At 42.5% G+C, this 12,533-nt stretch overlaps 1 protein-coding gene across 3 annotated transcripts; it reads left to right on the forward strand.

The window, feature by feature from the left end:
* The first annotated feature begins 469 nt into the window (after nucleotides 1–469).
* Enpp4 (ectonucleotide pyrophosphatase/phosphodiesterase 4) lies at nucleotides 470–11,257 on the forward strand. 3 transcript variants are annotated; one of them, XM_052192838.1, is made up of 4 exons: nucleotides 470–684; nucleotides 4,980–5,837; nucleotides 6,163–6,333; nucleotides 7,987–11,257. In XM_052192838.1, the coding sequence occupies exons 2-4, from the start codon at nucleotides 5,012–5,014 to the stop codon at nucleotides 8,349–8,351; spliced, it is 1,362 nt and encodes a 453-aa protein (XP_052048798.1). In that variant the 5' UTR covers nucleotides 470–684; nucleotides 4,980–5,011; the 3' UTR covers nucleotides 8,352–11,257. The 3 variants fall into 3 exon arrangements, with proteins under 3 accessions (XP_052048798.1, XP_052048797.1, XP_052048796.1); XM_052192837.1 differs by lacking the exon at nucleotides 470–684 and adding an exon at nucleotides 742–811; XM_052192836.1 differs by lacking the exon at nucleotides 470–684 and adding an exon at nucleotides 783–877.
* Nucleotides 11,258–12,533: the final 1,276 nt, after the last annotated feature.

A 12,533-nucleotide genomic window follows, 5' to 3' on the forward strand; every position in this document is an offset into this window, starting at 1 on the left:
TAGAACAAATTTAGTTTGAGGACCCTAACAGACTTTTATTTGGGACTGTAGAAACAGACAACACCTTATTCTAAACAGAATGAACGTGCAAATGACATGGCCAGAGGATGATTTTAAAACAGAAAGGGCATTTTTAAAAGGCAGAAACGTGACCAGAAAACGTGAACTGGTTCTTTCAGAGTTTCGTTCCTTGTGCAGGTGAAGGCAGAAGGGATTTCCTCATCCTAAAACAAGGAAGTCATAACATGGTTATCACTTCTGTTATCTGTTATCTAGAAAAGGGAATGGCGAGTGAGAGGGCGAGAGAAGCAAACCTTTTCTCCTAGGTCCAGCTCAACTCCACCTGTCTCCGAGTGGTACAGTTAAACGAACCAATGGGAAAGGGAGTCCCATTCACCGCGGGCTCGGGCGTCCAATCCAGGTACGCGTCTCAGACTCCGCGGCCGGCCACTTGCGCTCTCCCAGCGGGCGGCAGCAGCTGCGCACTCCGAGCGCCCGGGGCAGCGCCGGTCCGGTCGCTGCGGTGGCCCGCGGGGTGGGCGTCCGCTACTGCGCAGGCGTCCCAGGAAGCGCTCCGCAGAGCGGCGCTCCGCCCGCGTCCGCCGAGCCCGCAAGTACCCCGGAGAGCGCGGTTCCGCTGGCGCCGAGTTCCGCGCGTGCCGGACAGAAGCGGCGGTGGAGGCGGTGAGTCCTGAAGGGAAATGCCACTCCCTTCCCCAGCTCGCCGAGGGCGGAGGGTAGAGACGGTGAGAGCTTCTGGTCCCTTCTTCTCCACCCGCGGAGCCGGTCGGCTGGTGGAGACGCGCGTGAGGTGACCCGGGAGGGAGGCGGGGACGAGGAGCGTACTGCGGCAGGTGGATGCCAACTGTGGCGTTAGGTGAGGGGCGGGGTGGAGGTAGAGGGGTCATGATCGGGGTCAGGGTCAGGGTCAGGGGTGCGGGCGGGGTCGCGCCTGCCTGGGTGTCTGCTGCAGGGTTAGTGCTTTCAAGCTGTCAAATGGCGTTCCTAACTAAAATCTAGAGAGCAGGCTGAGGGAGATGCCGGATGCTGGGTTAGGCGCTTCACAAACAACCTTTCCCAGGCTGGAGCCAGCCCTGAGCCTTGATGGCTGTCCAGCTAGTGCCAGAAACTCCCCGGAGGAGTCAGCTGCAGAAGCACGCGCGGTTGTGTGGTTTTCCCCTTTCTTTCCTGTTTCCCCAGAGACTTCTCAATTTTAGGGGAACTCGGGAGTTTTCGTGCTTCTCCCTAAAGTCAGTTTTACTGGGTATAACTGGGAAGAAATTTTGTCGGATGTACATTGTGGGGCATTTTATGGGCACAAGTAAGTTGTCACTTGAGTTGAAGATGCTACGTGTGGCCTAGAACAGCGGAGAACCATTTAGAATCGTAGAATCGTTAAGACTTAGAAAGCTTTCAGGAAGTTGGGTTTCTTCCTTTGGTTAAGCACTTAATAAAAATCTATGGGGTAAACCACCTGTTACCTGTGCCGCACGGGTAATAAAGGATAACGCTATTTTAGAGCCACATTTGAATTTCATTGCTTCAAAGAGCAGATGGAATGCTAAGGCTGGAAAGTGGCTTTTACCTCACCCTCTTCTAACCCAAGCCTTTAATGGTCTAGGGTTCAGTGACAGCCGAAGGACATGCGTTCCATTTAAGCAAAACACTCAACCCAGAGGAGGCAAGGATTCCCACACCCACCTCAACTTCCACCCCTCCCCCAGGCACAAATGGGTTTGTTTGTGCATCAACAACTACATCAGATTTCCAGTTACTGCCAAGCTATGTTATGTAGTCCAGATATATCTGCCCTTTCCCCTTTAAAGTTCCCTCCGGAGTTTTGTTGCTGTGAAAATTACACAATTTCATGTAACATCTTATAATTTCATTCATGCATCCGTGGCTTCCTCATTCCATGAAAATGGTCCGAGGACTTTTTGACTGGCGATTTGTTTATAGCTTAGGACTGAGTGTTAGAATGAAGCATGCCGGGTAAACGTGGATCTCTGTCCTGCTGAGGAAAGCTGTTCTGACAGGCGTAGCTCTGTTCAGCGTGGAGAGCTTTGTCTGGCTTGTTAGCTTGCAGTGTTTCTATACTTGTTACAAGAATGAAATTAAGGTGGTTGTAAGCTTTCTGAGTTCCACCAGTCAGTGGACTAAAGCGTCGCCATGTCCAAAAAGAATCTAAAGTCTTCTTAATTTATCACTAGTTCCACTGTAATGTTCTGCCTGCCATAGCATAGGCCTAACTAACTTTATAACTACAATGGATGAGGGAAGCTAATATTGAGATCTGCTCCTAACCTGTATGCATTCCGATTTTACCTACAAGGAACTAGAAGCTGGGAGAGAACAGATGCCCAAGGACCCTATCTTCTAGCAGACTTTCTACTCTGTCCATTATGCTAAGCTAAAAGACAAGCTTTCGATTTCAGGCAATGTGCTAAGAGTTCTGGGATTCAGAATAGCATGTGTTTTGGGGTGGTTTTTTTTCTTATTTGTTTTTTTTTGTGTGTGTGTGTGTGTTTTTAAATTTTTTTATTCGATATAATTTATTTACATTTCAAATGATTTCCCCTTTTCTAGCCCCCCCCCACTCCCCGAAAGTCCCGTAAGCCCCCTTCTCTTCCCCTGTCCTCCCTCCCACCCCTTCCCAGTTCCCCGTTCTGGTTTTGCCGAATACTGTTTCACTGAGTCTTTCCAGAACCAGGGACCACTCCTCCTTTCTTCTTGTATCTCATTTGATGTGTGGATTATGTTTTGGGTATTCCAGTTTTCTAGGTTAATAACCACTTATTAGTGAGTGCATACCATGATTCACCTTTTGAGTCTGGGTTACCTCACTTAGTATGATGTTCTCTAGCTCCATCCATTTGCCTAAGAATTTCATGAATTCATTGTTTCTAATGGCTGAATAGTACTCCATTGTGTAGATATACCACATTTTTTGCATCCACTCTTCTGTTGAGGGATACCTGGGTTCTTTCCAGCATCTGGCAATTATAAATAGGGCTGCTATGAACATAGTAGAGCATGTATCCTTATTACATGGTGGGGAATCCTCTGGGTATATGCCCAGGAGTGGTATAGCAGGATCTTCTGGAAGTGAGGTGCCCAGTTTTCGGAGGAACCGCCAGACTGATTTCCAGAGTGGTTGTACCAATTTGCAACCCCACCAGCAGTGGAGGAGTGTTCCTCTTTCTCCACACCCTCTCCAACACCTGCTGTCTCCTGAATTTTTAATCTTAGCCATTCTGACTGGTGTAAGATGAAATCTTAGGGTTGTTTTGATTTGCATTTCCCTAATGACTAATGAAGTTGAGCATTTTTTAAGATGCTTCTCTGCCATCTGAAGTTCTTCAGGTGAGAATTCTTTGTTTAACTCTGTACCCCATTTTTTAATAGGGTTGTTCGGTTTTCTGGAGTCTAACTTTTAACATCCTTTTTATTCAGGATTTGGGGAAGAACGGTTTTTTTCGTTTGTATTTCATGGGAGAAGAGCAGACCTAGGTTTCGTTATGTGGTATTCCTTTGAATATAGGAAGCAGCACAAGACATTCTCATGTTTAAACACCCAAATCTGCATTATAAGATGCATAATTCACACCATTTTTGAGGTAATATGAGAAGATAAAGATATTTGCTATTTTGTGGTGGGACATTGAAGATGTAGTTCTACTCTTTAAAATAGACTTTGATATGTAAGACACCATTGGACGCACTCATTTAAGTGCACAGGTTTCTGAAGTTGTAACCATCATCAGAGTCAATCTGAAAGCACATTTTTTCACTACCCTCAAAAGAAACTTACTTCTCCTTGGCATTGACTGGTACTTTCTCACAAGCCTACCCCTAAGACTGTCCCTACTGTCTTATCTCTATAGAAATGGCCCTCATAAACATGCCATCTAAATAGAATCATACAAGAGGTGGCTGTTGGTGATTTTCTCTTTCAGCTGTGTTCTTGGCGGGGCATCTAAGTTTTGGACATAATCAAAGGTGGTGCAGAGTCACTGCCATATTTTCCTCTAAGAACTTCGAAACCTTAGCTCTCATGTAGGTCTGTGATCGGTTTTTGACTTGACGTTTCCACGTGGCAGGAGACAGGAATACCGTGGTCATTCTTTTGCTTGTGGCTGCCCAGCTTTTGCAGCATGTATTGAATTGGATCCTCGTCTCTCTAAGTGTTAGAGGTAACTGTTTTTGAGAAGTTTTAGGCACACTATAAAATTGCATATAATCCAATAATGAATTGACTGTTTCTAGAAAGTGCAATTAGGTATAATGCTGAATATGGGATATTAGAAAAAATGGCATGCCTTTAGCTGTAAGGTGGATGCGGAAGGTTGGTATACTGACGAAACTCCTTTTAATAACCTAAATTTCTTCTGACGTTACTGTGGCATCTAAGCTTTACTGTTAGTTACCTTCATGTCAAAATTGGAGCAGTTGCCCACTGAGATTTTCCACATCGGATTGCATTCATTTTGTCTCAATGGCAGTAGTTTTGTCTTAGACACAAACTGGGGATGGGCCAATATGGTAGACTTCCCCCAGCTACTCACGTAGGCTGATGTAAACCCAGAGAGCTTGTATTCTGAACAAAAGAATAGGTTTTATGTTTCCATCCTTTTTTTTTTTTTTTTTTTGGAAATGTTTAGGATGATTTCTGCTGTTCTAGATGAGCAAGATAAGATAGACAAACAGGAATGTTTATGGAGACAAAGGAAGGTCCCATTTTCCCTCCAGAGCTTGATGGATACATGGAACAGGTGTTGGTAGTGACCTGGGAAAGAAAAGGCAAACTTTTTTTGTGTTTCTCGTCATTACCTTTGAAGCTAAGGTCTAAGCTCTAATTCATCAGTAGAGTTAGCATGTGAAGGGTTTGTAAATGTTGACTCGCTTTGGCTGGGTAAATTTCTGAAACTTAAATAATGTTGCTACTCTATGTATTATGGTATTTTTTTTTAATGTTTTAGGGGCCCTACCTGCTGTGTCCAACGTGTTCAATATGAAGTTGTTAGTAATTCTTTTGTTTTGGAGACTTGTCACTGGCTATAGAGGTAACTCTTCCTATAGCTCAGCACCTCAGTTACTCCTGGTATCCTTTGATGGCTTCCGAGCTGACTACCTGAAGAACTATGACCTTCCTCACCTCCAGAACTTTATCAAAGAAGGTGTCTTGGTGGAACATGTTAAAAATGTTTTCATCACAAAAACATTTCCAAACCACTACAGCATTGTGACAGGCTTATATGAGGAAAGCCATGGCATTGTGGCCAACTCCATGTATGATGACGTCACAAAGAAACATTTTTCTGAATCCAATGATAGGGATCCATTTTGGTGGAATGGAGCAGAGCCTATTTGGGTGACCAATCAGCTTCAGGAAAACAGATCAAGTGCTGCTGCTATGTGGCCTGGCACTGATGTTCCCATTCACAATATCACACCTTCCTATTTTATGAATTACAGCAGCTCAGTGTCCTTCAAGGAGAGACTAAATAACGTTACCACATGGCTTAGCAGTTCCAACCCACCAGTCACCTTTGCAACGCTCTATTGGGAAGAACCAGATGTAAGCGGCCACAAATACGGGCCTGAAGATAAAGAAAACATGCGTCGGGTATTGAAAGAAGTAGATGATCTTATTGGTGATATTGTCCTAAAGCTCAAGGTGTTAGGACTATGGGAAAGCCTTAATGTGATCATTACAAGTGATCATGGGATGGCTCAGTGTTCTGAGAAGAGACTGATATATTTGGATTCCTGCATCGACCATTCAAACTATACTGTTATAGACTTAACCCCTGTGGCTGCGATTCTTCCCAAAATAAGTAAGTAGCTGTTTAAAATATGATAGATAGACATTTCTTCCAATAATGGAATTAGTTATCAGTAGTAATGCATAGTTTATATTTACTTAAGAAACTCCGTGTGAAAACTGTCCCCTTTCTAAATCAACCAGGACAGGCTGGTTGGATGTGTGGGTTATTCCAAGTGCCCATTTCTGACGCTGCTGCATGATTACAATCTGTTTTGAGGATTAAAAGCAATTTAATTAGATAATATTATCCAGAATGTATTTCTATTTATGCTAGTCAGATATATCTTTGCTTCTGAGTCAACCACAGTTTTCCCATTTGCCTTTCTCTTTTACAGATGTAACAGAGGTTTATGAGAAACTGAAACACTGTAACCCTCACATGAATGTTTATCTCAAAGAAGCTATTCCGAACAGATTTTACTACCAACACAGCAATCGAATTCAGCCCATCATTTTGGTTGCTGAGGAAGGCTGGACAATTGCACTTAACACGTCATCATTAAAATGTAAGTGTTTTTTATCTCTGCATTTGTCAAGTCTCTAGGGGCTCCATCACACATCATGACCTTGTTCCGAAAGGCAGGTGCTTTGATGTGGTTCCGTTCATACCGAACTATTAGTTCAGTTTTGAGGGCAGCTCTCAAGTGCGTTTCCTGGCCCTGCCGTGTACAGTGGCCACAGCTCACTCTCCATCAGGAGGTTGTGTAACCCAGAGAAGAGCTGCACTTTCACTTTCTAATTCCTTCTCCTTCTCTGTGTTTGGACAAAAAGTTTTCCTGACTGAGTGATCCCCAGATTGTCCTAGATGATGAAATTACTTCCTTACATGCTCTGGTTCTGCGGGTCACTGGGCAACAGTTGAAAGCAAACAAACAATTAAGTTAGCAAAGTCGACTTGTCACAACTGCTCAGACAGTGCTCGAGTGTGCAGGGTGAGCTGCGAGTCTGGTCTCAGATGGTGGTTACTCATCTCTAATTTGCTTTTAGTTTTACTACTTTAAGAATTCTAATCCCAAAGTCCATTGCAGGGCTCATCAAACTTCCTTAAAGTGCTGGATAATAAATATGTCTGGCTTTGTGGGCTGCCGGTCTCTGTTTCAGCTACTCAGCTCAGCTCTGTTTTTCTAGCATGAAAGTTGGCTTACAAAGCAGGCGGGGACTACACTTAGGTGCAGACTGACTCCAGGGTGGGAATGTGGACGTATGAGGCAAGGGCAAACCAGACTGGGTACTATTTATATTTATGTTGTTTGAAATACTTATTTTTGTAAACTAGGAAAATACAGAAAAGAGAATCAAACCATCGCAATCCGCCGGTATGGAAATAGAGACAAATATTATTTGTGGGACTTTGCCCTCCCAATACTTTTTTCATGATACTTACTTGAATTAGAATTTTAATTGCAGTGGAATCATTGGAGGCTTGTGATATCAGTTCCCTGAGCACTACATCAAACTTCCATATCCCTAAAATGGAAATTCATGAAATACATGTGGTCTTCATTCACAGACAATGCCGTTAGAGCTAAACTGAAGATTTCTATCTTGGATGTCTATTGGGGATGGCTAGCCATTATTTCTTTGAGCCAGATGTTTACTGGAGCTACAAGTTAGAGTTGTCTGCATTTCTTTTACATTCTTCTACACAAATGCTTTCTCTAAAATCCTCACTTATCCGATGACCTTCCTGACTTTTGAGGTGTTTATTCACCAGCAGTAAGTCAGTGATGTATTTTGCTTTGTTATTGCTTATTGGAACAATTGAGAGAGTTAAGTCTGGAATCCCATCCCCCCATTCAGTGTTCCGTCTTCTCCTCTCTCACTTGTCCCTCAGGACCAGTGCTGTCGATAGTAGTGAGCTTTTGCTGCTAGCACTGGTGCTGAACAGGTGAAAGGGGTTAGAGCTGAAATATAAAGACCTCAGGTTGAGAAGCGTGGAAGTCTAAAGCTGTGATTCATGGGGAAAGAGGTGTGTGCATGTGAAATGTGGGCTGTCCTCAGTTGAAGGAAACACAGATCTGGCTTCTGTTTCCTGCAGCCAGCCAGAATCTTATTGGATGGAGACAAGGCCGGCAAGGAGCTAGTGTATATCTAGTGAACAAGATATTCTGTAATAAAACACTAACATCTAATAACATAATTTTGTCCTTTTTTTCCAGTAGGTGACCACGGCTATGACAATTCCCTGCCTAGCATGCATCCCTTTCTTGCTGCCCATGGACCTGCCTTTAGGAAAGGTTACAGGCAGAGCACCATCAACACTGTGGATATTTATCCAATGATGTGCCACATCCTGGGACTACAACCACATCCCAACAACGGAACCTTCAGTCACACCAAGTGCTTATTAGTGGACCAGTGGTGCATTAATCTCCCAGAAGCCATCGGGATCGTTGTTAGTGCACTGTTGGTATTAACCATGCTAACAGGCCTCATAATATTCATGCAGAACAGAGCGTCTGCAGCCCGCCCATTCTCCCGCCTTCAGCTGCAGGACGATGATGATGACCCTTTAATTGAGTAATTCACCATGTCTTATTGACTTCAAAACTAAGGGTCCGTGTAAGGAGTGGGGTTACAGCCATAAAAAGGTAAAGTTCAAAAGATAAGACACAGATGTGTGTGTGTGTGTGTGTGTGTGTGTGTGTGTGTGTTGGTGTGTTGCTTGATGCAAATAACCCTGATGGTATTAGAGCCGCTGGTAAGTCCGTTCAAACCACCTGTTTCCCTGGCAAGACTAGCCTTTGAGAAAAAGCTGTGGGCCGTCCTTCTTTCCTTCCTTCTTTTCTTCCTTCCTTCTTTCTTACTTTTCAATGAAAAATAAGTGAAAGATATACCAGAATTTAATAGGCATGCTTTTCTAACAAGTTTGTATATTTGTAAATGACACCAAACTATTTATGTAATTGTGCATTTTGTGTATCCTGGAGAAAAAAGTTGCATATATTTTTATATTTGTCTTTAGTTAGTGTATGTCCCAGAAAAACCCTTGAAGTAGGAAATTCTGTGATAGTTAATAAAACTGATTAGCCACATAGCAAAACAGTAGCATACAAAGAAACTGTTTTACATAAAGCTGCTAAAAACAAACAAAACCCAAGGAAGACAACGTAATATAAAGTCTGAGCTTGGTAAACCCATAAGCGTTGATGCCTCAGCAGCTGAGTCTGAGGCTGGGTATGGTGGTGTGCATCTGTGGGAAGGATGAGGCAAGAGAGAGCCTTGAGATGGAGTCCAGCTTGGGTTACCTAGCAACACCTTGCAGGTTTGTTTGTTCACTTGTTTGTTTTAGTTACATTTTTGGATACTATTGTTAATAAGGAGTTTCAAAGAAAATAGAGAAAAAGTGATGTTCTCTATTTGTGTGTAAGGTCTCTGGGTAAGTTGTGTGTGCCACTGTGCTTGTAGGAGTGAGTGTGCAGATGTCATGTGACACGTAAAGGGGGCTGGACTCTGGCTGTGCCAGAACACAGCTGTCAGGAAAGGTTCAGCTCAAGGAAAGGCTACTCCTTGCAGACCTTACATGTATACTTTCACCAACTCACAACTTAATATCACAATTAAAATATGTCTTTTTTGTCATAATTTTCAATTCTCATGTTTATTGGAAGTGTTCAAATGTTGTAGGAAAAAAATACGACCTGAGTATAAAGCTGCAAGGTCAGGATTTTTGTATTGACCATCGTGGCTCTTGAATGTGCCTTCTATGCAGTTGAGTGGTAAGATATGTAAGATGGAGTTCAGTGTCTCCTGCCCCAGCAGCAGCCGTGTGCTAAGGGCAGAGCGCCTCCAGCCTGCACCACTTGCTTCATCGCCTGGCTCATCAGAACCCCGAGAACCAAAGAGTTTTTGTGAAGCACTGTCGTCATTCATTCCCTCCATAGCTGGGGCCTCAGAACCAGAGCTATTAGAACAGCCTATAGGATGTCCATTAAGACAACAGACCACAGCTTCCTGTTACTGGTGTGATCTTCAGTGTTTTGACAATGTAAAACAAACGTGATTATTGCTCTTCAGACACAAGATGGATCTACAGTAAGTATGCACTGCAGTTAGACCCTGATGATCCGTGATGACCGACGACACCTGCCAGGCATCTTAGATTTATTGTGCTGTATTGGCTCTCTGAATTTCCTTAAAGTTTGATGTCTGGTGCCTCATTGTATTGGGGTTTTGAGAGGCATTTCTATACTGCATACATAATCTATGCAATTGGTCACAGAATGGCTGTATTAAGAACAGGATAGGACTGATTTTGTTCATAAATGTCCTGATTTATTTTGTTATGTGTAATAGAGATACTAAGGGGTGAAGAGTTGATCCAGTAAAATAATAGAGAAATCCCTGCTTATTTCAGTTTCCATTCCAGAAAATAACAAATAAACTGCCATATTCACTTTGGAAAAAAAATGAGTGGGCATTTTTGAACTGTCTCCCAGCAGAGTTGACGATACCTTAGTTCCCACAGTGGTGTGGATCCCCTTACCTCAACTGAACCTTATACTTGCTGTCCACCTAAAAAGGATGAAATAGGAAGGAATGTCTGTCAGTGTCTTATCCCTTGCAGCACATGTTATTTATTTTGTATTTTATTCTGTTCTCAGAATACTAAAACAAAGTAAAATTTTATAAAGTACTTATTGAGGAAATAAGAATAGTATTTATTTAATCGAGTAGATTATTAGATTGAACTTTCTGCTAATTCATTTGTATCTGTGAAAAAAAATATCACTGTTAAAGCCCATAGCTGCAGTTTTGCTCTGAGAAAACGTTGTTAGTAAACGTAGTCCTGGGAATGGAGGCTTGGTGCGTGTGTCGTAAAGCATTAGCTAAGCCTGCCCTGCTTTCTGTTCAGGAGAAAAGTATTTGGCTTCAGGAACTATTTAGCTCTAGGTGATAGGACCCAAAGATAATAGGAGAGTGCTTGTGTATTTTTTTGGTAATTGTACTAGTCAGCTCAGAACTGAGTATCTGACTCTCTAGTAGAGGGCCAGTTGTGTTCCTGTTAGCCACCTGTCATGCATGCTCTTCTGAAAAGCAGTGGGGTACGGCAAAGGCTCGTGGGCAGCGCTTCCCAGAAGGCTTCCTTTAAAAACCCACAGGTGAAGCCTTTAAAGGATCGACTGCCTTTGCACTGATCTTGGATGTATCCCTCTCTGTCCACCTGGTAAGCTTGAAGGATGGTTGGCTTTAATTCCTTTTATGAAGAGTGGTTCACTTCATTTTTATTTATAACATTGCAAATGAAGGACAAAGATTAGGTATAAAGTATGTATTTATGGTCAGGTCTGAAACAGCATGTAAATGCAGTGAGTGTGCTGTAAGGACGTTTGCAGTGCCTAAGTTAAAGGGAATACCTTGTTTCAACTTGTAGCTAATGACTTTGCTTATGATTAAAATGTATGTAAATAAAGTCTACCCAAACAAATACATCAGCCTTCTTAATTTGTTACCTTACAAAATATACATACTTTGAAAGCTGAATGGTCATGACTTGAGTGACTCTGTAAAGACCTTTATAGACATTCATTACAGATCTTTTTTAAAACCAAGATTAAAGGTATATAACAACCAATTTTTAAAACAATATATAAAATGCAAATAGTATGAAGGCATCATTGGCAAGAGACCCAAAGTAAACTTGCACAACCTCTTGAACTAAGATTAATGTCTTAAAATAAAAGGGAAGAGATTTTATAAACTAATTACTGAACAGTGGGGTATGGTTACATTATCTAAACTTTGTCTTTTGCGGAACTATAGACCTTTTGTGACTTCCCCAAAAGCCTATGGATTCAACTACATTCTCTCTTGGAGAGCATTCATTCATTCAGTCAGTCTTTTTTTAAATTAAGCAAACACTGGTAGGAACTAGGAAAACTATTTGTTCTTTATGCTGGAAGAGGGGTCTTTAAAACTTGGAAACATTTGTATGAACAGATGACTCACATCTACCTGTGGTTTAACTCTTGCTGTTGAGTGTCCCGGAGCCAGAATAATTTTCTAGGTCCTCCACTTCTAGAATGTAGATGGTGCTTTTGCCTCTTTCTCTACCTAGTGTTGTGTCTCTCCCCAGCACATACCTCAGCCATTGCTTAAGAGGCTATGTGAAAGTTCAAAGATCCATTTGGGTCCTGAGGTTCTCTCACACAAGATGATGATTTGTATTCTAACATCTGTGGGCGTAGTGATTATCAGTGTCAAAGTAGAACTGCTTTCACTAGTGTCCCAGAGTTATAATTGCTTGGGAGGCACATACTCGACTGTTAGTCAGGCCTTCTGCCTACCAGTATAGTCTAAATGTAATTGGCCCCCATAGGCCCATAGGGAGTGGCACTATTAGGAGATAGATTACCTTGCTGGAGGAAGTGTGTCACTGTTGGGGCAGGCTTTGCCCAGTGTGACACATAGTCTCCTGCTGTCTTTGAATCAACACATAGAACTCTTAGCTCCTTATCCAGGGCTATGTCTGTCTGCACACTGCCACATTTCTTGCCATGACAATAATAGGCTAAACCTCTGAAACTATAAGCCAGTCCCAATTAGATGTTTTTCTTTATATGAATTGCTATGGTCATAATGTCTCTTCGTAGCAATAGAAACCCTGAGACAAAGTTGGTACCAGGAACTGTGATACTGATGTGAACGGCCTGACCATGCTTTTGTTTGGAAGTATGTGGATCCTTGGATTTTGGATTACAAAAGC

Source organism: Apodemus sylvaticus, chromosome 9, assembly GCF_947179515.1.
Source record: "Apodemus sylvaticus chromosome 9, mApoSyl1.1, whole genome shotgun sequence".
In the NCBI taxonomy this organism is placed as follows: Eukaryota; Metazoa; Chordata; class Mammalia; order Rodentia; family Muridae; genus Apodemus; species Apodemus sylvaticus.